The sequence below is a fragment of the Carettochelys insculpta genome, chromosome 9 (genome assembly GCF_033958435.1).
Source record: "Carettochelys insculpta isolate YL-2023 chromosome 9, ASM3395843v1, whole genome shotgun sequence".
Classification (NCBI taxonomy): Eukaryota; Metazoa; Chordata; order Testudines; family Carettochelyidae; genus Carettochelys; species Carettochelys insculpta.
The window spans coordinates 5,978,952-6,005,777 of NC_134145.1; the positions used below are offsets into that span (position 1 = coordinate 5,978,952).

General features: G+C 45.7%; 1 protein-coding gene across 3 annotated transcripts in view; it reads right to left on the minus strand.

The window, feature by feature from the left end:
- Window positions 1–14,871, minus strand: part of MKNK1 (MAPK interacting serine/threonine kinase 1) — a 38,320-nt gene extending 23,449 nt beyond the window's left edge. For 2 of the 3 annotated variants that reach the window (XM_075002318.1, XM_075002316.1), the window contains exons 1-4: window positions 14,747–14,834; window positions 10,541–10,845; window positions 10,133–10,195; window positions 4,873–4,978 (exon numbers count right to left, since the gene is read on the minus strand). In XM_075002318.1, the coding sequence (XP_074858419.1) occupies window positions 4,873–4,978; window positions 10,133–10,195; window positions 10,541–10,576 (205 nt within the window). In that variant the 5' untranslated portion in view covers window positions 10,577–10,845; window positions 14,747–14,834. Of the gene's footprint in view, window positions 1–4,872; window positions 4,979–10,132; window positions 10,196–10,540; window positions 10,846–14,746 lie in introns of all 3 variants that reach the window. The other variant, XM_075002317.1, reaches the window with a different exon arrangement.
- Window positions 14,872–26,826: the final 11,955 nt, after the last annotated feature.

The following is a 26,826-nucleotide window of genomic DNA, read 5'->3' on the forward strand; positions in this document are numbered from 1 at the left end:
ACACGCTTCACAGAAATGTGCAAACTATAACAATTATGCAATAACCTGTGGGTAAGAGATGTTTCTTTCCAAACACTGATGAGTAGTTTATTTATGCCCTGAGACACACGTGTTCATATCCTTTATACATTTTATTTTCATGAGCAGTTGAATTTAATCGTGAGAGAGTTTAGTCCTCATTAATTTCTTACTACGTCCTTGTTTGGATTCAACCTCTCACTCACTGCCATTATATTTTCTGTTGTATTTTTTTTCCCTATTTCATTATGCACCTCTTGTCCTTGCATTATGAGAATTGTCAATTATGAGCATCAAAATTTTCCTTTTCTGTGCCAATTCATACATTTGCATCACGTCCCCATTTATTAGTTTATTCCCTCAATAGGTCCCATCTTTTCACTGTCTCTGCATATAAGCTTTTCCATGTCACTCATCAAGCTTATTCGTGCTAGCTAAAAATCCTGTGTTGAAAACTTGCGTTGTTTTGCCACAAACTTGTTAATCATTTTTTCAGAAGTCTTGTAAGTAGGATTCCTAAAAAATTAAATGCAAAATAACTCACCACTCTATTTTTAAGAGGAGGTATGTTTGCAGTAACCTGTACTCTGCTTCCTTTTATCAGGATGCTCAGAATTATACCTTCCACAGAGATGTCTGTTACTTTCTGTGGCACAACATTATGGCAGCACTTTTAATTCACTGATTTTTAAGAAGACCCCAGTTTCTAACGAACAGCCCAAGAAATAAACATCTTTATTATTGATTTTAATTTCAGCATTTTTGACTTTCCAATGAGATATGTAAAGATATTTTCAGAATCACAGTAGCTTTGTAAGTTGTACGTGTGTGTAGATGCTCTATTTCGAAGTAAGCAACTTTGAAGTTATTTTTGTAGTGTAGACATAGCCAAAGTGTTGAAGGCACAAGATGAAATACAGGAAGAAAACTGCCAACACAGTAATTATGAGACTCACTGACTACTACCATATGCTATGTACAAAATTTTCAGACAAATACAATTTGGAAACTGGTAAAAAAAATCCGTGCCTCCTTTAATGCCACTCACGGAAATACTTAATGTGCCATTCAAAGTGACAATCATCTTCAAGTCTCTATGCTAAAAAGCTTATCTTCAGATCAAGGATATATTACATCCACCCCAATGAGACTGAAACTAAGCTTCAAAGAGATGCTTCTGCACACCAGAAAGTACTAATTTAAGTGTAAGATCAATTAGTGAGAATTTGGCACTTGTAACATGTCTTCTGTATCAAATCTGCACACAAACAGGAACACACAATTTGATAATTAAGCTTTTTATTATGCCTGTGATCTGACAAGGATACTTCTGAATGGTCACATCTCATTTCCTTTTCTGATGAAGCAACTTTTCAAAAAAAAAAAAAAAAAAAAAAAGCAGGAAGCTCAGTGGAGCTGTGTGCTCATTAGTCACTGTTCTGATAAGTCATCCATTTGTTCAGGCCAGAGGTTGGAAACCTTTTGGTCTCCGCCCCACCAGGATAATTCCTCCAGTGGGCTGTGAAATATTTTGCTGACGTTGACCATCCACAAGCATGCCGCTCCCCTCCCCACACAGTTTCCAGTAGCTGGGAACTGCAAACCACAGCCATTGGGAGTTGGGCGGAAGAGGGCACCATAGAGGAAGGGAGCCTTGACTATGGATGGTCAATGTCAGCAAAACAACTCACAGCCCATCAGCAGATGACCCTGATGGCAGCCTTTGGCTCTCGGCCTAACATCTGTCTTAGGCCCATGGGGCAACTTCACTGACATGCCAAAACAAATGACTGGGGTAAAGGAGTTCTCATGTCACCTTCTCAAGGGAGTAATCTCTGGGTAAAAAAGAACAAGAACAAGCCTTGTCAACATTCAACTATGTAATGCAATTAATGGCAATTTTATATTATGGATTCAGAGGTTAAACCTTGTCCACAGATATGATTCCCCCATCTTTCAAGCAGTTGATTCTGATCCTGTTATTGGAAGGTCCAACACTAATGCTAAACTGCTGTGTGTATTCATTCTTGGGGAGAAAAGGGGATCATTTTTGGACAAACATTTGAGCTCTTGATTGAGAAATGTCTGGTTATTTTTATCCTCCAGTTACTCTGTCAGCTACACAAAAAATTAGGAGTTTGAATGAGTTTGCCTATACTGTTTATCTTCTAAGAGATGAAAAACAGAAGAAATGAGTTCTCATCTCATCACAGCAAGAGGTTAACCATGGGGTGCCAAAAAGATTCTATACCAGGCCTGCTGTTTACCACGTAACTTAATAATGATTTGGAAACACCAGTGAAGCACTAAGGTTGCAAACCTCAGATGATAAAACCCAGGCTATCCAACATTAGATGAGTGAGAAAGTTCAATAGGTCCTAGCCAAGCTAGATGAGAGGACAATATACAGTAAACTCTCATATCCAGCAGCCCCAGGACCAGGAGGTTGCCAGATATTCAAGTATTCTGGATAATAGCAGAAGTATACCCAGCAATGCAGAATACTAAAGAAAAGCAAGATTAGATGGTAAGAAACAAACAAAATTGTATGCAGAATACTTTATTCACCCACAATAATAGTACACTGTAAACTTACACCGCACTTGCTGCATTTATTTGTATTTTCACTATCATGTACTTATGGAAAAATATAAATAAAGTAAACCCTCAAGAAGCACGGTTTCAATTTGAGCATAACTTGCAGTAATGGAAGTTAAGTGCAAATTGAAACCGCACCCCGCCAGCCCTGCCTGCGGCTCCCCCAGCTGGGAGAAACCACACCGCAAGCCTCTGTGCACACTGGGAGAAACCTCTCTGCAAGCAGCTGTGTGCCCCTGGGCCAGGAGAAGCCGGGGGGGGGGGGCTGCATGGCTGCCATCCCCAGCCCCCAGGTGAGAGAAGCTGGGGAGCAGCAAAGCTCTGCAGAGGCTCCAGCTGCCTGCTCCCTCAGCCAGGGGAATTCCTGGGATCTCCCCAACCCCCACCAACCAATTTATGTGAAATGTGATTTACCCAGAGGTTGCCCAGGATGCAAGTCTCCATGTAGAGGGATTACTGTAAAATGTACTTATGGTTAAAATGCCTCTTAAGCGTTCTGGATGCTAGAATGCCAGATATGAAACAGTTTACTGAAATGGGAGATGCAATTCACTGATGACAAATGAAGTTATATGCCTTGGGAGAGAATGTTTTACACTAATATCTTTCTAAATTAACTATTAACTCAGGAAAGTGCTCTGGGGATTACTGTCTATAGAGCAACGAAGGCCTCAGCTCAATGTGCAGCAGCGGTCAAAAAAGTTAGGTTGCAAATGGAATGGGATTAAAAAAAAAAAAAAGACAGGTCAGAGATATGCCCTCCTCTGCATTAGTGTTTGTCTTCTAGACAGCTCATCTAAAAGTGGTACAGCAGAACCAGAGAAGGCTCAGAGATTGTTGACAAGCAGCATGGCAAACTTTATACGGAGACACTAGGATTGTGTACTTTGGAGAGTAGATGTATATAGTAAGTGTACGGAAAAAGCAGGATAGATGGGGAAACAGAAGTTCCAGATTTACCTTCTCACAACAGAAGGCACATTTAAAGAAACTGACAGGCAAAACTGATAAAAAGCAGTTTTCCCCACACAACACACTGCTAGCCTGTGGAATTTATATTTGCAACACTCTGTCAAAGCCAAGAGTTTAGCAGAATTAATAAAGGATGTAGCATTCATGTGGGTAAGTTTAGAGGCATACAGACACATACTTCAGAGCATATGTCAGCCTCTATGAGGGTTAAAAGGAAGTTTCTGGGGGCAGAATATCCTACAGCTGCCTACTTGAGGATTCCACCTACATAGCTGGTACTGGTCTCCATCAATGCCAGGATGCTGAACTAGCTGGACCACTGGTATGACATAATCGGGCCACTCCTACGTACAGGATAGACTTGAAACACCTACACAATACTTAGCCACAAAGACTAGAATATATTCAGTTTCAGAATAAGCTAACATTCAATCACAACAAGCTCTTACTAAGCAGGAACCAGAGGACTTTTTAAAACCCTGTCCACAATACCGACTAGCTCCTGCTTCCACCAAAACCAATGGGACTTCTTTCACTGATTTCAGCTGGACCACTCTCAGGCTGTCAGCAGTGAAAAACAAGACAAAGTATACCCACAAGAGACAGAAAAACTATTACTCAGACTCGGCTTCTGCCCTCATTTTCCCTTCTGTTGAGGTACTGCAATTCTCATTGGACCTAAAGATGGGAAGCTCTCCTCCTGAGGCATAATAAAAGGGAGCAAAGCTAAGGACAGAATACGTTATGTAGTAGCAATTCTATCTGAGCCTCAAGCACTGCTGTTCTAGTAAGTGCCTGCACACAGGTGAATTTACTTAGTACTAGCACCAACATTCAATACATATATCTGAAGTCCTATATTTGATAGATCCTGCATATTTGAGGGAAGCCTTCTCTTTCAACAACTGTGGCTTCAAACAAAGTTACTTTCCACTGGATCAATAAATCCACTGACAACAAGAATGGTACTCATGAGTGCCAAATACAGAATATCAGAGAGGGGGAAAACAAGATCACAGAAACTTTCAGAAGAGGTAAAAATGACCACAGTTTTGCATGAAGTTCTGCACGCAGAACCTAGCTTCCTCACAAGTCACTACTCCCCTCCCTCCCTCCGTCTCACACACACGTTAGCCAATTAACCAAAAGTCCTTAACTCTAATTGCCTAGCTTGGAAAAACAGAGATATAGATTTATATTTTTATTTTAAACCCTGGGGAGGAGCTCTTGGGTTTTACAGCAATGGACACCAGGATAAGAACTTGGGAAATAAAATGTAGATACCTGGTTTGTGTTGGACCGACCTCCCTGGAAGAAAGGAGCTTGGGTAGATAGGCTGATTACCATTTGCCTCAAAAACAGGACTTGTCGAAGTAGGATTATTTTGTAACTAAAAAGAAAAAGTATATTTAGAGTCACAAATCATTTACGTTTGTTATTTATGTTACAATAGTGCTTAAAGGCTCTGGAGATTGAGACCCTGTTGCTCTTCATTTGGTACAGAGACACAGCAGGAGGAGACCTGCAATCCAAAAAAAAACAAAGGTAGCAACAAATGCAAGAGACTGAATTCCCATTTTACAGATGGGAAACTGGTGGGCAGTGAGCTTAAGTAAACTGCACCATGTCACACCTGACATCAATGACAGAGCCAGGGAACTGAACACTGATTTCCCAAGTCTTGGGACAGTCCTCAGCCACAATGGAAATTTACCATCCTGTTTAGATTAGGAGTACAGCTTTTCACTCTCCACAGACATGTACAAATGAGAGGACCCAGAGTCAGAAAGGAACTCTTAAGCACACTCTAGGGCAGATCCTCAGGTGACAAATTGAGATAGCTATATTATTGCAGCTCCATTGAAGATTATGCATACCATTTTAGGATTAGTCCACCTCCCTCTTTTGTTTTCCAGACACTGGGAATGGGCAACAGGGGAACAATCACTGATTACTTGTTCTGTTCATTCCCTCTAAAGCACCTAGTATTGGCTATCGTCAGAAGACAAGAAACTAGACTAGACGGATCTTTGGTCTGTCCCAATATGGTCATTCTTATGTTCTTCCCACTGTCAGTATATTCCTTACATTATTTACAAAACAATTAAGTGAAGTCCTAATATTTTACTCCAATTGCCATAGCATCCAGGGACAATAATGTTGAATAAAAAGAATCACACATCCGACTTCCCTTCAGAAAATGCCCAGGCAGCAGGCAGAAGAATTTTCAAAGCATCAAGACATACCTCACAACCAATTTTAAGTCTGTCAGATCCAGGCTCTGACACACTATGAAAGAGTGGGCAAGACACTTCTACAGCTAGGAATTTTCTTCTGAAAAATATGGCCATCATTGCACAACAATTTACCCCTGGCAACCAGCAGTAAAAGAGCTCCACATGACATCTATCATGACAAGGAACTGACAGACAGAGGAATAGTAATCTGCCCCAGAACCTTTGGACCATCACAGCTTATAAGCGACACTCTGAATTTCATGTGTAAATAAATTGAAAGACTATGCAGAGAACCAAGTGCTGGCACAAACCCGCTCTCAGTCCACTGAGGTAAGTGCTTCAATTAGCAAGACAATATACTGGACAATGTAATTTCATTATATTCACAGGTAACTGGTAAAACAAGCGAGATGATTCACTTCCAGAACTGCAACTCACTAAGATGCTCCTTAAGACTAATTTCTGGTTAGAAAAAAAAAATCATATCCTCTTTCTGATGGCTGAAAAGCACCACCCAGATAGCCCTCCCTGGCAGAGTGCATGCGCGCAGCCCTCCATGCGTTCTGAATAAAATAAAAACTTTTCTTCCTGGGATTTTGCTTTGTTTGCAGAGGGCAAACATTTTCAAGGCACTGAATAAAGCTAGACTCAAATCCAAAACGAGGCTTCTGAACAGAAGTGGGTTAATTTTCAACAAGATGTTGAACAACTTGCAACTCCCACAGAATTCCACCACTGTTTAGGCTCAGCCACTTAGAATTAACCCTATATTTGGACACTTGCTTACAATGTTAGGCATCCACAATTAAATCTCACAGGAATTTCCAGCCAAGTCCTAAGACACTCCCTTCCCGGAACCATTACCTACATGAGCCACAACTACAAGAGTCAGACAAACAGGACTTGCTTAGCAGGTGTTGATCTTGCTGGAACAAGCTAACAGGGTGAAATCACAAAAGAGCAATGTTATTTTGTTACAAATACTTGTGAAAACCTTGAGCACCATGTATTACAGGATGGAAAATGTAGAGCTGCACTGGTTCAGAATGAAGGAAACCCAACTAGAAATAGTATTCTTTACAACATTGGGTTAAACCATGTCTCTTGCTCAAAACGAGTCAATTGTTGCAACACGGGGCAGGATTGGAGGATACACAGGAATGGCGAAGATATTTGTTTCAAATTCTGTCAGAAAAGGCATTGCAAATTGGTCACTTATTTATATTCATGTATGACAAATCATTTTAGCAATTAAAGTTTCACATGCCTTAGTTATCACAGGTAGCGCTGAACTCTGGTTACCTAAACAGTATAATGAAAAATGAGATAAACATATGCCATACGACACACATTCCAATGAAAATATAAGAACTGAATATATTTTGGTATCGTATTCCGGAAACCCACAGAGTCTAGCTGCTGTAATCCAGCTCAGACATAGCCACTGGAAGTCCAGACATCAGTGCGGAAACCAATGCTCCTCTGTGATTCTGGCTACAAGGACTTCTTCTGATGCCACTGTGATAGTTAAACAGTGCACTGACCTGCCCTCCAAATATCTGCGGCAATGGCCTTCACAGTCCCTGAACAACCATCTTCTAAGTAAGTGTATATCGACTGCAGAGGCCAAGCATATGGCTGTTGAGCTACCCACATCTTTTGTAAGGTAACTATGGGGCTTCTGTGGCCTGGAGAGTCAAGCCCTCTCACAGTGGATCAGCCTCTTACTTTTCAGACTATCACTGATTGATTTTTAAAAATGTTTGTATCCCCTCTTCCATTTCTTACTTCTCTAAGAGTTAGTACTGGAACACTCTTACACAGCACTGTGGTATATAGGACATAAAATATTTGCTACATTCGCAGTTTAAATTTCCTCTCAAGGTGAAGAATCAACAATCTGTTGCTACAGATTTTTTCTGCAGCTGAGATGTGTCAATGTTAACAGACATTTATTTAGCTTTTTAAAAATGTTTTCAGAATATCATCAAGGTAGGTAAGTGTAATTATTGCTACTGATCAGGCAAAGAGGCAAGCAAGCTAAGGTTGAGTGACTTGTACAAGGTAATAAAATGAGTCAGAGCAACAAGCAAAATTTGACCCAACTGAAAATAAGATTGAAAATTACCAAGTTTGTTTATTTTTAGGCAGAAATGGACAGATTAAGATAACTTAAAAATAAATAAAATAAATCTTTTAAAATAACTCAAGATAACAGTAATACTTAATTTGTCTCAAGCAAGTCAATTTCTCTGATTCACAAATTAGAAGGTTATTGAACTGTTTCAAATTAGGAAAAAAAATACAGGATAGGTCAGTTTTGACAGCCACTTGTGAAAGACTAGCATTGCTATTTCTTTTCTCAATTTGATTGCTTAGGGAACTCTATGATCACAGGATAAATCAGGTAGCTCTTCAAACTCTAATTTAGTCAGTTAAGCTTCCATTATTCAACTATAACCAGAGATGGAAGCTTTCAAGGAAACAGACTTTAGATTTCTGGTTGCTTTTTAAAATGTTGTGAACACATCTCTGTATCCCTGCCTTTTATTTTATTTTCTCTTCAGCATCTGAGGAAGCAAGTTGTATCTCATGAAAGCCTATGCCCCTAAAGACTAACAAATTTATTAATGTGACACCAACTCCTTGTTGTTTTTGCTGAAACAGACTAACATGGCTACCCCTCTGAAACCTGAGGTACCCTTACCTCCTACTCTTTAGGGACCTCCTCAAAAACAGATATGATATTTCTTCTTGGAAATTAGACTACACAACACACTACTTTATTTAGGCCACGGCTACACTACCGCTTGCAGCAGCATAACTATACCAATGTAATGCACGCACTGCCGAAAGATTGCTCGAGCAGCTGCTCTATGCCGACAGGAGACAGCTCTCCCATCAACATAATCCAAACACCTCCACAAGTGGCAGTACCTATGAGAGAAGCTCTCCCACCTACTCAGATCTGTCCACACCAGTGCTTCTATGGCTATGCCTATATTAGCCGTATCTGTTGACAGAAACTCTGTCAATGGAGTGCATTTACACACAAAAGAAGAATGACAGAGCAACCCACTCTGTTGACACAGAGCAACCAGACTACCCTGCTGTCTTTCGACAGAACGGCCGATGGGAAGCTCTGCAATGCATATTAACAGAATCACCATTATTTTCAGTAAAGCAATTACCTTTGTGTCACAACATGAAAAGGCCCTCTCTGAGAACTGAATTTAAACACTGTAGTTTTCAAAATACTGGATGTTGTAGGTAAAAACCACCGCTGTCTTTGTTTTGTCTGTCTATAAACTGGTAAAAAATTACTGAAATTAAATACCAACTCTGTATTACAAATAGCCATTTACATTTGACATTTTGTAACCAGGCTAATACCACTTTATCATTCCTGTTTTTCAACTATAGAATCAAAATGGCTAGTCAACTATCAAATTAATATTTAAAAACCTAACAATTAATTTCAAACATCAAACCTAATATTTTCTGTTTAAGGCCAATCAGGAAGATATTGTATAATTTGTTCCACTCATTTGCAGTTTAGATTAAAACACACACCACACACAACCACAAACCTTAAAACAAAACACCAAACACCCAGCCAAAGCATCTGAAATGCACATCATACCAAACATGGTACTGAGGTATACTTTTAAAAAATTAAGTCTAAATTCACGAGAGAGCCAACTCAAACTTTGCAATGCTGATACTATTGAGGTATTCTCCAAAATTGTATTTTTAAAAAGTTTTTACTCAGTTAACAAGGTTAGAGTTAAAATGAGCTGTAGCCCACGTCACACGTATAGGCTTGCTACCTTTGCACCAGTTCTCAGGTTACAACAACCTGTTTTCCATTCCTAGAATTCTTTCTGCATATACTCAGAACTACTAATGTGTAAAAGCAGCATTGCCAAAAACATATTTTTCCAAAAAGGCACAGGCTTGGGCTACATACACATGTAAACTGCTACAGTGCCACAGCTGCGCACTGCTGTAGTATTTTAGCATAGCCACTTGCTACAGTGACAGGACAAGTCTTCCCACTGCTGTAGTTAACCTCTTTCTGCAAGAGGTGGTAGGTAGGTTGACATAATTCCTATGAATGCTTTTAATGTTAACTAAAATATTGCTTTTAAAATGACAAGTGCTAAAACTGTCTGCCTACTGTAACAAGTTTTTCTCCCAAAGGGACAAGACATACCTTCAAACTGCATGCAAGTGTTAAGGCACATGGACCAAACATACTGAGAAATTTGCCAGCAATAAGAGTAATATTATTTTACAAGCTTTACCTTAGAAGAACAGAGGAAGTTCTTCAGTTCTGCAATTTTATTTTGCCTCATAATATCCGGCATCTAGAAAGGACAAAGAAGTTACTTTTAAGAATGTCAAAGTGCACTCCTTACACCCTCAATCATCAAAACATATGCCAAAACATTCTACATCAGAGGTGGGCAATTTCTATAGTGGGGCCATATCAAGATTTCTGTTTGTGCTCACAGGCCACAATTTTATTACATTAACTGAGGAGGTGTGGAATCTGGTATGGAGGTTGGGTGGAGGAGGGGATTCTAACCTGAGGCAAGGGTGTAGGAGGGGCTGGGAAAGAGCTTGGATCCAGGAGGGAGTTCTGATCTGGGGTAGGAGGTTGGGGTGCAGAAGGCAGTGCAAGGTAAAGCCTCTGGCCAGGAGACACTTACCATTGGTAGCTCTGGGCCAATGGCATAGCAGGGCATTCAGGCAGGTTGCTTGCATGCCTTTGTGGCTCCACACTACTCACAACAGTTGGCTGCTGATGGCAATTGTGTGCCTTCACATCCTTTGGGGGAAGGGTCCAGCAGGTCTCTGCCTAAGCCCATCAGCACTGCCTCTGCAGTTCCCACTGACCAGCAGGACATTTTCCTCCAGCCTTGACTTGGAGGGTCATAGAAAGCCAAAGGAAAATGTTGGGAGGCCGCATCCAGCCTGAGGGGTGTATTTTGCGCACCCTTGATCGACACGTGGTCTATTTGAAAAAAAAAAACTTCAGAGGCCACCTAATTCAGCATACATATAAAAATATTCCAATTACTATTGTTTTCAGGGCCAGATTAACTCTCTTGAGGGCCTGGGACTATTAGATTTTGTGGGGTCCCAAGTCCTTTAACTAATTTAAAACGAAATCATCAATTATGGTATTGAGGCAATTAATGCTACATTAGGCTTACCTTTTAATGAAACAAAACTCTTGTGTAATTACACTTCAGTTTTAAAACACGTGAATTAACTATATTCCAGATACCTTACGTTTTACTTTGGAACAGCTATTTTATGAGTTTCTTTCTAAGAGGATGCTGGGTGGATGAGGGGGCTCCAGGCTCATGCTATTTTGAGTTGCAATGCAGGAGAGGATGAGGGTTCTGGGAGGTAATTTGTTGCAAGAGAGGAGTCTGACCTCAGGGAAGGAGTTGGGATGCCCGAGAGGGTGCAAGGAAGTGATTTCCATATGAAGCATCTGACAGGCGACCCAATAGGGCTCAAGGAAGTTGCCTGCATTTCCTGACCCCAATGCCACTCCCAGGCCAGCTGCTGGCATAGAATCATAGAATCCTAGGGCTGGAAGGGACCTTAGGAGGTCATCTATCCCAGCTCCCTGCCTAAAGCAGGACCAACCCTAACTAAATCACCCTAGCCAGGACCATGTCAAACCAGGACTTAAAAACCTCTAGGGATGGAGATTCCACCATCTCTCTAGGTAATGCAGTCCAGTGCCTCACCACCCTCTTGTGGAAGTAGTTTTTCCTAATATCCAACCTATACCTCTTCCTCTGTAATTTCAGACCATTGCTCCTTTCTCTGCCATTCATCACTTCTGAGAACAACCTCTCTCCAGCCTCTTTAGAGCCTTCTTTTCAGGAAGTGGAAGGCTGCTATCAAATCACCCCTCACTTCTCTTCTGCAAACTAAATAAGCCTAAATTCCTCAGCCTCTCCTCATTGGTCATGTGCTCCAGCCCCCTAATCATTTTTGTTGCCCTCAGCTGAACATGCTCCAATGCATCCACATACTTTCTATACTGGTGAGAGCCCAGAACTGGATGCAATACTCCAGATTTGGCCTAACCAGTGCCAAAGAAAGGAGAATATCTTCTCTAGATCTGATGGAAATGCTTCTCCTAATGCACCCCGACATGCTGTTAACCTTCTTGGCTACAAGGGCAATCTACTGACTCTCATCCAGCCACTCATCTACGGTAATCATCAAGTCCATTTCTGCTGCACTGCTACTTACCCAGTCTGTTCCCAGCCTGTAACAATGCTTGGGATTCTTTCCTCCCAAGTGCATGTCTCTGCACTTGTCCTTGTTGAACTTCATTAGATTTCTTTTGGGTCAATCCTCCAATTTATCTAAGTCTTCCTGGACCCTTTCCTTATCCTCCAACATATCTACTTCTCCCCATAGCTTGGTATCAGCCGCAAATTTGCTGAGGGTGTAATCCATCCCCTCATCCAGGTCATTAATAAGGATGTTGAGCATCTCTCTACTTGCCCTGGCGAGAGGATAACAATGTGTCTCTGTGTGCTGCCCCCTGCCTGAAAGAGCAACCCCATCAGCTCTGAGTGGCTGGGAACTGGTCAATGGGCAGTCCAGAAAGGGTGCTTGGGGCAGGAGCAACATGCAGAGCTCTCTCTTTCCTCCCTCATCCCAAAGGCTGAAGAAACGTGCAGCTTCCAGGAACAGCATTGCAGGCAGCCCTCCTGAGATCAGCTGCATCACTAGATTTTTAGGGGCCTGGGAGACTGCCAATGACTTGCAGAAGTTGCTGTAGCCCTTGGTTGATTGCGATCAATGGTTTGGTGACCACTGATTATATAATTATGGAATCTTTTTTTTCCCCCAAGGCCCCCCCACCAGGGCTGTGGCCCCTAAAGGCCAGAAGTTACTCTGGCCCTGCTTGTTTCAGACCAGAAAGGCATCTCTGAATTGTATGAACAAGGCTCTTACCATCACAATATATAAGGTTAGCATACTTCCATGCAAGAACTGTTAACAGTACACTGCTTCTATTGTGTTTTTCCTGTGATTTATCTTACACTGTTTTAAAAGAACACAAAAGATAGCATTTTTACTGGACACAGATTTTTGCACTGAAACTGGACATTCTTTCAACAAGTTTCAGCGGGTCTGCAAATCTTAAGATCGTAAAAAATATAGTAAACGCTGACCTCCAAATAGCAAAGATTAAAATATCTTAAAAAATACAGTTAAAATTATTTTAAGAGCAAAACACAGAGAGAGATATTTCCCCCTCTCCCTACCTCCAAACTATATCCTTAATAAGAAACATCAATTTGCTCAAAGCACACTTCTCTTTACACGAATTACAGACTATCCTGTGTCTGATGCTCTCCTGGAGTACACTAAGCCAGTGGTTCTCAAACTTTTCAGCATCATGTCCCCCTTTTGATTTTTGAGAAATCCTCACACCTCCCCACCTCTTCTTTATCATCCAAACCCGCTTTTAACAAAAAATTCAATTTGTAACTTGAAATAAACACAAAAGCTTGATATAAAAATTGTTATTTAAAATTAAAAATAAGCACAAATATTTTTCTTGGCCCCTTGTGGTTGTCTGGTGCAGCCCCACATGGCCAGCTGCCTGAGCCCCATGCCAGCCTCCAGAGCTGCCCATGCCAGCTGCCCACCCACCTGAGATCTGTGCTGCCAGAAACACCTGCCCAAGTCCCATGGCACAGGGGCCAGTCATCCACCTGCCTGCCAGCCACCTGAGCCCCTTGCTACCAGGGCCAATGACCCAAGCCCTGCTCTGCCGCGGCCAGCTGCCAGAGCCCCATAATCACCACAAGCTGGCCAGCCACCTGAGCCCCACAAGCCGCCCACCCAAGCCCCTCTCCTGCCTTCCCACTAAACCAGGCACCCCCAGCCCCTCATCTAACCCCATCTTCCTCCCCCTCCCGCCCCGCAACCCACACTCATTCTCATTGGCAGAAGGCAGCCAGCTCCACATGGGTCTTAGCCAGCTACCTGCTTTTTATAGCAGCTGCGCTGGGTCACCCACGTAAAATGGCAAGGGCTGAGAGCCGGAAGCAAAGGCCAAATCTTTCTTCAGGCGGGGAGAATGGTGGGGAAGGCCAGGTCACCTCACCCCACCCCCGGAATTTCTTTACGTCCCCCCCGCAGGCAGGCGCACCCCCCAGTTTGGACAACCATGCACGACGCAATAAGAGTCGTCCATGGGGCTGCTATGATCCAGAAAGATGGGGCCCCAGGACTCGAGGCTGTTTCACACAGCGCTCCCCTCCTGACTGCGGAGCTACGTCGCGGGACAGCCCAGCTACCGCTTTACCGCGGTGCACCGCGAGGAATAACGCTCGGCTCTAAACTTACAACCGCGAGCGCAAAGCAAGGCCCTGCCGAGGGTTGCCACTGCCCTGCGCTCTTGCCTGGTGGCACCGCACCGAGCGCCCAGCGAAGCCCCGCAGGCTCACGCGAGCACAAGAGCGGAGGTCCCCCCCGGTCAGCAGGTGCTCCCCTCCCCCGACCTCAGCTCAACTAGTGGCGCCCGAGACCCCCACGAGCCCTGGCTGGCGCCGTCCCCGACCCAGGACTAGCCCAAGCGCCGGGGGTGAGGCCGCTGTAACCTCTGCACAGGCCGCGACAGCCGAACCCGCCCCCGGCTCCCGCCCAACGCCCGTCCGAGTTCCACTCACTGCCCCAGCCGCAGACTGGGGCGCGCCGCCCCATAGGGAGGCTAAAGGGGGGGGGGGCGCCCCAGCGCATAGCGGATAATGGGGGAAGCCGCTGGGCCTATGCGGCGGCTAATGGCGGGCGGGCGCCCCGGCCCTTATGGGGGCAAATGGGGGGAAGCCCCAACGGGGGAGCGCCGGGCAGCGCCTCTCTCTTACCTCCATCGCTGCCGCAGCCCGTCCCTCAGGCCCCGCACGAGTGGGGGAAGGGCGCCGCCGGCGGCTGACCCTCAAGCCGGGACACCGCCGCAGAGCAGGACGGGAGGAAGAGGGCTTGGCGCAGGCGCGCCGCGGCCAGGCGGGAGGGTCGCGCGCCGACGCAATCGCTGGCAGGGGAGGGAGTCGCTCCAGGCGCCCTGAGGCAGGAGGGCGGGGAAAGAGGCGGGGGAGGAGGCGCCGGCCAATCGCAGCTGCAGGCCACGCCCTCTCGCCTGGCGGGCTGTCCCCGGGCGGGGCTGCGGGGTGGTGGGTTTCGCTCGCGCGGAGCAGTTGCCCTCCCCGCCCCCCCCGCAGTTCTTGGGTCGTCCCCGCGTCGGTGGCGTCCTGTGGCCGCCAGCAGAGGGTTTGCACCAGCCCTGCTTCGTCCTTGGGGGCTGCAGCAGCTGGGCTGGAGGGGTGTCGGAGTGAGCCTGTGACGAGCAGGCAGCGCGGCCCGGGGGTGCAACAACCAGCCCGCCAGCAGCGGCCGGTGCCCAGTGCCTCGCAGGGAACTGACAGATCAGGGCAATTGCTGAGCAGTGCATTGCCTGTGAGCCCGACCTAGCTTTTGGCAGGCAGTGACTTCGAAATGCCCATGGCCTGGCCTTGCATCCCTTCCCGTCGTAGCTCAGAGCCACTGAAACCTATCCTCCAGGAGCACAGCGAGTGCGTTTTGCTTTTCCCACTCTTGGTCTTGTTTATTTACATGGGAAGGTCCAATCTTGGTTGGAGCCTCTAGAGGCGAACTGCAATGCGAGTAATAGTTATAAACATTTGCAAATAAATTTAATTGACAAGAAGTCAGAATTCACAGTGTGCTGTGTAAAGTGTCAGAAAATGTCCAGTCGGGCTCTGAAAATGCAAACTGCCAGCGACAACTTTTCATAGGATAGTGATAGTGTTCTGGTTTTGCAACAGCATAGCAAGGACATTTGCCTCATGGAAATCTCTTACTCAAGAACATCTATTTGGCTTAATTACGCTCCCAGAAAGTTAATACTAGGTTATATTTATGCCTGTGGCATCCTCTACACATCACACAGCTGAAACTTGAAATTTATCTCCTTTACCTGTTTTCTCCCATTTCACCTACTCCCAACTGGTGTGCTACACAAACCTCAGGTTTCTAAGGGACTTCCAGTTTAGCCTCAAAATCCAAGGAACTGCTTGCATATGTGAGCAGTCTGTCAGATAACACAAAGCACAACCCTTCCACACTTTTGCCTCCACAGCTGTATGTCAAAAGTCAGTGGGAGTTGTTATGTCTCCAGAAATTGTGTAGACTAAATATCTCTCCAAGTAGATTAGATTAAGAACAAGTAGAAAAATAAGGTGTCAGTAAAAATAAAATTAGCACAGTGTATCCTCACTTGTAAGCTATATCTGTTCTTGGGTTCAGACTGAAACAAAGGAGCCAGTTGCATTTGTGGCCAACTGACAAATTTGTTGTGTTCAGCAACAAGCTCTTCATCTTGTGTTCTGCATCTGATCACAACAGTTGTTAAATCTCCATGCACTACACAAAAATGCAGCAAAGTGTCTGAAGGCAGAGTTACTTCTGAGGAGAAAGACACTATTCTTGTCCCGCTGTTTCTTGGTGCAATGCTACCTCCAACAATGGTTATTGAGAATGCTTTTGTTTTAGCTCTATTGCTAATGAACCACATTCTGCTCCTTCCTTTGCCTCCTGTCTTATTCCCTCCCTGTGACATGTAGGTATGACTGCAATGCATCCAGAGTAACAACACCGCCATGGGAATGGGGAAAAATGCTAACATCTGCAACTGCAGAGGCACACTTTTCGAAGCCTCTCACTTCAGCATGAAAAGGGAATTAAGTGAAGTAGATCTTGGTAAGACACACAATGATGAGTGAAATCTCTTTCTGGGCCAAAATCTAAAGATAATACCAGGATATTTCAAGCTATAGGATACAAATATAAAACCTGCCCCTTCTGCTGCCTCAAGCCTGAACAGTAGCCAACGATTAATCAGCATGCAAACATCACCTTCTTAACCGATTGCTAATATAATCAAAGATGTATTATTAGACAAAGTTTTCCTATATTGCACTCTTTTTTTAAATAATTTGACGCATTTCTGAATTTCACAAAGATCCCTTTTCATCTCTGCAGAATTGCCATCTTTTTTTTCCCATTCCTATATCAAGTTGAATTCCTTGTTTGTGATCACTGCAGTTGTGCGATGCAAGAATCAAAACAGCAGTGAGTCAAGGTAGGAGAAATGATGCAATAAAATCAAAAGCAGCTTGCTTAAATATTGTTATATGAGGAATTTATTGTGACAAATTTAACTTGTATTAAAATAATATTAATAAAAGCAGGGGTCAATGCCATATTTTGTTAGGTGACCTACAGATGAATATATTTACATTCCTCCATTCAAATTTTTCCTGCCTTGTGGGGGCTATTTTACAGTACAAAGTAAAGTCCACTGAAACACACAAAGTTTTTGACAAATGAAGAAAAATGTTCTTGTTCTGCAGAACAGATGGAAAGAAAGGCACTGGATTTGCACCCACGAGCATCATTAAATGATAAAAGTCATTATCAACTACACATCAAAAGCATCAGAAGAGGATGTACTGCAGCAAGTGTCTTGTTATGCAGCCGGCAAACGAGTCCAATTTCAACACAGCTGAGTTCTGCAGTGACCCAGTTTGAAGTTCAGAAGCTCTTGCCCGAACCTGGGCTGAGAGAAGACCGCTCTGAACAGTGACTAGCTCCCAATATAGGAATGATCCCAGGAGTTGGGATGACTTGTGGACCAATAGCACTGGAGCTAAGGAGTTTTCATACTCTCCAGTCAGGTTGCCATTTACAAAGGACAACCATTTCCACAACATTTCAAGACCTGCCATTCAGAGGCATAAAGCAGCAAATGCAGACTTTGTAGAGCTAATGTCCATATGAAAAGAAACACAGAAGTAGGTTAACAAGTCAGGAGCAAGTATCAGAAGTAGCTGTGTTAGTCTGTATCTTCAAAACCTACAAGAAGTCCTGTGGCACCTTATAGACTAACAGATATTTTGGAGCATCAGCTTTCATGGGCAAAGACCTGGAAGGGAATGGAGGAAGTCTGTGGAGGCAGTGTGAGGTCTGGGATGGAGTTTGGGAGCAGAAGAGAGCTCGGGGTTGGGGAATGGGGTGCAGGTGAGGGTGTGGGATCTAAGAGGGAGTTTGGATGAAGGAGGGATTGGGGTGCAGGATCTGGGAGGGGGTGTGGATGTAGGAGAGGATTCTGGCCAGGTGGAGAAGTGTAGATGAGAGTGCAGAGTCTGGGAGGAAGATGTGACCTGGGTCAAGGGGAGTGCAGAAGATTTGGGTAGTGACCTGGGACATGGAGTTGGGGTGCAGGATTGGGTGGGGTGCTCACCTGGGTCTTTGCCCACAAAAGCTGATGCTCGAAAATAACTGTTTGTCTATAAGGTGCCACAGGACTTCTTGTTGTTTAAGTCAGGAGCAAGAAGCAATTGCTAGCTACTGCTAACCGACTGCCTTAAAACACCTTCCCTCCAAGGAGATCAGGAACATTACGGCTATGTCTACACTAGAGGGTTTTATCAACCAAACTGGGGTTTTGTAACAAAACCTGGGGAGAGTCCAGCTTCCCAAGGTGTTCTGCCGACAGTAAATAGACAGAAGGCGGCACTTTTGTTGACAGCCTTATCCCATTCCCACGAGGCATAACGCCTTTGTTGACAGAGATCTGTCAACAAAAAGCCTGCCTGGGCATTCCAGGGGGTCTTCTGTCAAGAGGCTTCTGGGACACTGGGCAACCCTGTCTGCTGTGCTTTCTGTTGGTCTTTTTGCCAATAGAGCAGCTGAGCAGTCCAGCTGCTCTCTGTCAACAGAGCAGATCGCTGTTGCCATGTGCTTGCCAGTTGGGCTGCGATCTGTCAACAGAAGTTTTCTTTGGCAATGTCTTCCGACTCAAAGTGCTGCTGACAGATTGCTCCTGTCTAGACGTAGTTGAAGACATTGAGCCTCTCAACAGCCTTGTAAGAAGACTGGCTGAACATTCCTTGTCATCTGCTGGTACAAGTTGAACCTCTCTCCTCCAGCACCCTTGGGGCCTGCCCCGTGCCAGACAAAATTTGCTGGACCACAGGAAGTCAGTATTGTTTAGCAGCATTACCAACATGTTCACTGGTTACTGGACACTTAGAAGAGAGTTAAGGGAATATTAGAGCTAAATAACAGCAGAGAACACTGAGAGCCACGACTGGCGGCTGGAAACAAACTTTACGGGATCACGGGAAACTTGGCCGCACTCGTGATAAGTGGTGGTCCAGCAAACTAAAATCATGCTGGGTTATGGATGTTGCTGGATGGGAGAGTTCCGAGTTAAAGAGGTTCAACCAGTGTATGTTGGTAGCCACAGATGTGATAAGCCCCACACGCAATATTCTTGTCACCTGAATGGGAATGGGCTTGAAACTCCTTGTCCTGCCTGTTTCGCAGTTGAAGCTTAAAACAAGGCATAGATTTTGAGCTGCCCTTTGAATTACTTAGGATTGACAGGGCTCTTCAGAGGTGCATGGGGTTTCTGCTGGCCCCTCTTTAATGGGTGGATTTGTCCCAACAGTGTTTTGAAGGATTAGCACTAGAAAATAGCACACTCCTTCCGGGAATAAATGGTAGATGCCTTGTCTGGTCCTTCTGCCCCCTGTCCCGTGTCGCTGTTCTGGCACTCTCCTCATTGCTGGGGCAGCACACCAGACATTTCTCCTGCTTCTCTGGGCATATGGATGTGTGAGTGGGTGGAGACTTTTTATCCACTCCATAGTCGTCAAGCATCGTGTAGGTGACGTGAGGGAGAACTTAGCTACAATGTGTTCATAACGGTTAAGGCCAGGAGCATTCACCTATAATAAACATAGATACACGTCTCATAGAGCTGGAAGGGACCTCAGGAGGTCAAGTCCAGTCCCCTGCCCTCTTGGCAGGACCCAGCACCATCCCTGACAGATTTTTTTTTTTTTTAAAACTACTTTCCCCAGACCCCTACACAGCCACCTCAAGGACTGAGCCACAGCCCTGGGTTTAGCAAGCTAATGCTCAAACCACTGAGCTGTCTCTCTGCACCAAAGGCAGTGGTGGGTGATAATTTTTCCTGGTGAGGCATGCCAAGATTTTGGTAAGTGGTCAAGAGCCACACTTTTCTGTGGAGGGAGCGTGAGGGCTGGGACAGAGGTTGGGAGCAGAAGAGAGCTCGGGGTTGGGGACTGGGGTGCAGGTGAGGGTGTGGGATCTGAGAGGGAGTTTGGATGAAGGAGGGATTGGGGTGCAGGATCTGGGAGGGGGTGTGGATGTAGGAGAGGATTCTGGCCTGGGGGAGAGGTGTAGATGAGGGTGCAGAGTCTGGGAGGAAGATGTGACCTGGGTCAAGAGGAGTGCAGAAGATTTGGGTAGTGACCTGGGACATGGAGTTGGGGTGCAGGATTGGGTGGGGTGCCAGATGCAGGCTCTGGCAGGGAGGTGCTTACCTAGGCAGCTCCCTGAACTTATAGGCGCAGGGCCATGGCAGCCAACCGCTTTGATCCGCCTGGGGCTGTGACAGGCCAGGAATCTGCCTGAGGGCTCCTGTGGGATGGAGCCAACAGCTTGTTGGGACAGATTCATCCCATGGGCCATACCTCGCCCACCTCTGGCCTAAGACTTAATCATCTAATCTGAAACTCCTGGAGAGACAGCACACAGGCCAGAACATTTCAGCTGCTTCCTGCTGCCTTGAACCCCATACCGTAGTTCAGGCATATCTTCCAAAGAGACATCCAGACTTGATAAAAGTCTCAAGAGAATCTGCCAGTCCCCTGGGTACATTTCCTTCCCTCTTCAATAGCGACGCTGTATTTCTTTGAATTTGTCTGGCCAGCCACCACCACGAGGACGAGGACGAGGACGAGGACGAGGACGAGGACGAGGACGAGGACGAGGACGAGGACGAGGACGAGGACGAGGACGAGGACGAGTCATCCTGCTACTGGCCATGCATCCCTCCTCATTGGTGCAACTGTGCTGGCTTGGGCCTTTGGGTCACACTGCCCTGCAGGTTGGGGTGATTAGACTGACTCTGGCCATTAGAACTCTCTGCCATGAGTTCTCGTTGTGTCTTTCTCCATTAGACTAAAGAGCCCCTTAGTGCCCAGGATTTTCTCCCTGTGAAGGTACTTGTACACCACAATCACCTTACAAGGGACCCAGTATGTTACTTCAGCTCAGATATTCAAAGGGAGTTTGGCCCCTCGCTTCCACTGGAGCCAGTGGGAGTTAGGAACCAAAATACATGTGAGGGACTGAGCTTCCCTTCTCAAGAAGCAAGGACAGAGGAGCAAGGAGGGAACTGTGACTCAGACAAAATTCCTGCCCAGGGCTCCTTCCGGAAGGCCCCAGCTGCATGTCTGCCCCTCAAACAAGGCTAAATGTTAGCGTCAGGCCTGTGTAATGGGGTGCTCCAACCCCACACTGGGCATGAGAGGGTTAACCCTGCACTCAGGGCTGAAAAAGCCACACCCCTTCTGCCCTACTGGGTATGCGCCAGGTGGGGGGATTATATAAAAAGGGCCAACTTGGCTCAGTTTGTGTTGGATGCTGGAGAAGAAGGACCTGTGGTAGGTGCTCCAGAGATGGACCACTTGCAGAGCCAGGCAGTTGAAGCTGGAGGGTGGGATGAACCTTCAGAATTGGGGGAGCCCTGGGGTGAGGTGGTGTGATGGAGTGGGGGGAGTGCATGTGTGAGTCAGGCTGGATGTCTGAGGCAAGCAGCAGCTCCCAGTGGCTAAGGATGAGCCTGGGGCTACAACTGGCAGGTAACACCTCTGCCTGAACAAAGAGCAGGGAGGAGCTGAGCTGGGTTTTGAATCGGGGGTGGCAGTTAGAGGCTAGGAAGAGGGAGAGCTGGAAGGCAGCCAGCCTGAGGAGGGGGAAGCTACACCCCAGAGGGGCACCCCTCGGGGTCTTCTCCCCAGGACAGGTTGGAAGGACTGTCTCTGGCTGCTATGCTGTTGCTTCTGTGAGAAACTGGGCATCTGTTGCCTAATAAACCTTCTGTTGTACCTGCTGAGTGAGAGTCACTCCTGCCAGCGGATGGGGTGCAGTGCATGGGGGACCCCTGAACCCCATCACAGGTGGCCACAGTGGAACTGGAGGAGCCTGAAACCTTATGGATTGCCCTGTTGATGGAGAAAGTAGGAAGTGACCCAGGGTGGTGTGTGAGTGGTACCTCCCACACCAGTGAGCTCAGTGTGTTTTGTGGGATTGCCTGCTCAGCTTGTGGTGGACCACTCCACCACTGGCAGTTCCTGGTGGAGTGGGAAAGCCCAGGGCCCACTACCAGGGCTGTCATCTCACCCCTTCTGTCCAGCAACAGTCATCCTATGACCGGCCATGCTGCCCTCCTGATTGGGGCGACTCTGCCCTGCAGATTGGGGTGATTAGACTGACTCCGGCCATGAGCACGCACTGCCCTGCTGGTCAGGGTGAACAGACTGACTGTGGACAGCTGGTGACCCAACCGTACGCCTGTGGCTGGATGTGTAGGCCAGGATTGGCGAGACAGACCAGGGAATGATAGGCATGCTGCTTAAAGGAGTCAGGTGCACACGCCCAGCATGAAATGTTGTGTACCCCAGCTGTGTCACAGCCTCCTGTATGCTTGATTTAGATTGACCAAGTCACATTGCTCAGGCATGTGAAAAATTCAGTGCCATGGCAGATGGGTCCAAATTCTATGCTCGACCTGGCCAGAGCGGCTGACAGAATTGTTGGGCCTCTGGGCAAGATGCAGGGGGATGGCTCTTCATTCCCAGAAGGGGCAGGTTCTCTGGCAGAAGAGGTAGGGCTGGGGTAGCCAGCTCTTACCGGCACCTGAACTGGGTTGTGCCTCTTCCTCCCTCCCAGGTAGGCCCTACTGCTGCTTGTTGCCAGGGCTCTGGCAGTTGCTGATGCAGCAGCTGTCATGGGCATGAGCACTGGGTCCCTAGGCAGTTGTCCCCTATACCCCCCAGCCCCGATCAATGGGCCTGGACCTAGCTACCACGAGTCAGGGAGGTGGCTTACCTGCACCAAAAGGAAAAAATCCCTTCCACTGCTGTAGAAAACACCTACCCGACAGCACCCCAGCTGTGTCCCTGCAGCACCGGTACTGTAGACATGGTATCAACCTGACCCCTAACAAATAAAACAACAAAACTTTTCTTAGGTGTCGTCTTGGTGCTGGATTTTTTTTTCTTTCTGACGAATGCTGCCCCCTGAAAAAGGGGGATTCTGCTTCCAAGAAATCATGTCATCATTCCAGGAATTAATCATATAAAAATGGCAGCAAAAAGAACAGTTATGGTATTTTGCTAATGGGCCATCTACTGAGGGTGCTAAAATAACTAATTTCACTGGCCCATTTCTTTCTATGTGTTCCGTTAATGGCTTTGCAGGCAGCTGTTAGCTTTGCAACTGTGCTGTGGACAACGGTGAAATTAAACAGCCTCTCCAGAGGTTGAACTTCTGGCTTCTAAACAAAGCAATTAGCGAAATTAGATTTGGCTTTTACTAGCACAGGTCAGCATTTTGATTGGATCGCAACACACTGACTTACCTCCTATGATTAGAAAGAACATAAAATATGATGGCCAGAATTTTTAAACCTCTGCTCCCTAAAGCCAGGTACTGACATCTCTAATAAAGCACCTAAGTAGGTATGGCCTGGTTTTTAGAGAGGAAGAGAACCTTGGCTCTGTGGCACTCTGGGAAATTAGGCCATTTATTTAGGAAACTAAATAGGGATTTCAGTTTAAATAGTGTCAGCTCTTTAGTTCTGGATGGAATGAGGACCATGGTCAGTCCTCTCTCTGGATTGCTTCCTGGCAGTCTTAAGGTTTAGGCTTTGAGTCTGTAGCCTCATTTTGCTATAGAGGAAGGTAATGTCTCAGGGTACATCCGTGTGCAGCTGGACATATGAATGGGAGTTTAAATCGATTTACCCATGCTGGCTCTTCTATTACTAGCGTGCTAAAAATGGAAGAGAGGCTGCTCTGGCTCACAAGACTGCCTGATCCTTGCTGGAAACACCCATTTGGGCAGCTGAGATTGGAGCCTGCAGGTTGGCATCCTCTCGTCTATTGGTAACAAGCTAGCTAAAGGTACGTCCACACAAGTGGCCATTCACAAGCCCGGCTACTGTATTGCCCTTAGCTAGTTAAAGCCCTCTGGTGCAGCCCACCAGCACCTTGAATGGGACTCTGTGCTCAGGGGAGAGGTGGTTCACAAGGTGGACAACTAGGCAGTTTAATAATATATGGAGAGAGATGTATCTCCTAGAGCTGGAAAGGACCTTAAGAGGTTACTGAGTCCAGTCCCCTGCCCTCTTGGCAAGACCTCCCTGAAAGATTAAAAAAAAATAAATAAATTCTAGTTGCCTTAGCCCCCAAATATCCCTACAAGGGCTGAACTCACAGCCCTGAGTTTATAAGGCCAATGCTCAAACCACTGAGCTAGTATTCATGGGTTGCCATGATGTTAAGGTAACCTCCATAACATCATGAAGGCTGCTAAGACAAGTTCAGTTTCTGTGGTCCATTCAGTCTCAGCCTTTTTGCTAAGACTCTCCATAAAGTAGTAATTTGTGCAACCAACCTTGGTGGCCCTGATGGAAACACCTATCTAGTCCCTCCTGGACTGAGATCATAAACCCACTTCACATGGTCAAACCGTCCTCCAGTGACACAAGAGCACAAGTACCAGCCTTGGGCAGACCGTTAAGGAGCAGAGCACAAACCCCAGACTGGTTGTGAATTCTCTATGGAGATCTTCACCAACTGATCATCCAGTGTGAACCTCCCTAGCCCACACTCAGGAATAGCCTCAACACGGAGTCACAAACAGCCCCTGGGGTATTCTGGTCTACCTTGCCACCTGAGCATGTTTGGCTTTGGGATAGATGGTGCCTTACCCCCAAAATGACATTATTCTAGTGACTCCCAGTTTTCAAAGACCCAGGTCAATTGGTCTTCAGATCTTACATGGAAAGCAATGTTGTAGCCCAGCCTAAATTAATAAACCTTTAGTTAATTTATGGAAGGAGAAGAAATGGGGGTTGTTTAAAAGGCTTTTGCAGGTAAGTCTGCACAAGCGAATAAGTTGCCGTTTGAAACTTAAAACTGTAATAGAAGCTTCTATAACAAGTCCTACAGCTTGAATCCAGTGCAAGCACTGGGGATCTTGTATTTAAAGTTAGTAATCCTTGTCCTTCAGGCTAGATCTACACCACAGACCTGTGACTATGTAACTATGCCATGCAGGGGTGAGGACACAGGAGCCTCTTCACTTCAGTACTACAGGATGCAATTGCAGCAGTGTCACTGCACCAAGACAATGGTTTAAATGTAGATCTGCCCTCAGACTCCAAGAAGTATAAAAATATAAAGTTGCTTCTCTGGTTTTTATGCTCCCTTCCCCCAGATTTCAAGACAATGAGGATAATCCACACGTACCTCTCCTCTTAATGGAGGTGGAGGAACAGCAAAGTTGTTTGTCTCCTGATGTTCCACCATAGTTGGTCTGGCATCTGTTGTCTTTCTCGTGTTGGGTAGGAGATCACACCGCCCATGGCAAACTGATACTTCATTCTGGGTAATGCTTCTCTTCCAGCTGATAATTTACAGTTACAGAGCGAACACTTCAATATTCCCTTGCCACATGGGATCCCGCCATGAGTGAGGAATACATGCAGCAATTTACAAGTGTTTTATAAAGTCTAAACCCCAGTTTATCAATCTAGCACCTGTTTGAGCAATATTAACATAGGGCTGAGCCAGACTGGTGAAAGGATACCCGAAATTGAGAGGATAAGAGAGACGCCTCATCCTTCTACAGGGAATGACAAAGAATTCTTGTAATTTCACCATCTTTTCTGAGCTGTGGGGTGGACCACTGCAAAACTAAATTTATGACTGATTGCCTTGCCTGTGTCAGCTCTGTTATGCTAGACTTGTCAGGAGCTTATTTTGTGCTAATCAAGTATAATTTTTCTTTGCTTTTTCTCCTATTTATTGGTTTTTTTCACATTCCAAAAAAATCCCCCAAGGCACATAAATACCATAATTATGCTCCTTCACAGTCAAGTTTGAGCTTAGATTTGCTGGGATAACAGCGTGAGATGCTGCCTGTGCGATGGCTTTCAGTTGTTTTGGTCCTGAAACCCTTTTTGCAGACTTATCCTCCCTTCCATTTGGGGAAAATATGTATGTGGATAGTAACTTTTTTTTTAAAATAATGCACCTTAAAGTCTGCAATTCACTTTGTTCAGATGCATGAAATTAAAGAGCAGGTGGCAGGGATACAGAGATGGGAGTGTTACATCAGTGCCATTTCAATCAGAGTAGACGGTGCTTCTCATGAAAGCTTGTGTCCTACAGGTTAAAGCTCTCCAATCCACAGCTCTCTCATCCGGTAACATTCATAATCCAGCAAGATTTTAATTAGGTAGATGACCACTTGTCATGGGTGTGGCCAAGCTTCCTGCAGTCCCATAAAGTTTGTTTCCAGTCACCTGTCCTGGCTTTCAGTGTTCTGTGCTGTCCTTTAGCTGTAATATACCCCTAAACGTAAGCACTGGAAGTGTTGGTAGTGCTGGTAGACGATATTGATCTCCTGTGGCCTGGAAAATCTCTTGTCTGGCACCTATCATGTCCCCAGGGCGCTGGATTAGAGAGGTTCAACCTGTACTGAACTTAGTCTTTAGGGTGCCACTGGCACCCTTGTTATTTTGCAGAAAACAAATCATTTTATCTTGGGAGTCCTGCTGAGTATGGAGAAGCCCCCTTGCATACCTTAATTCCAAGGGCCCAAGCAGGGCTCCATTGAGGTCACTAGAAAAAAAAAACTACATTAACTCCAACAGGTCCAGGATTCACTGCCACTCCATCACAGGGCTGTGTCCTTAGAAGTTGCCACAGGTCCACTCATGGCTTGCCATGCCCAGCTTCAGCAAAGGAGCCCAGTTTTGCCTCAATGCTTGGCCCATGTT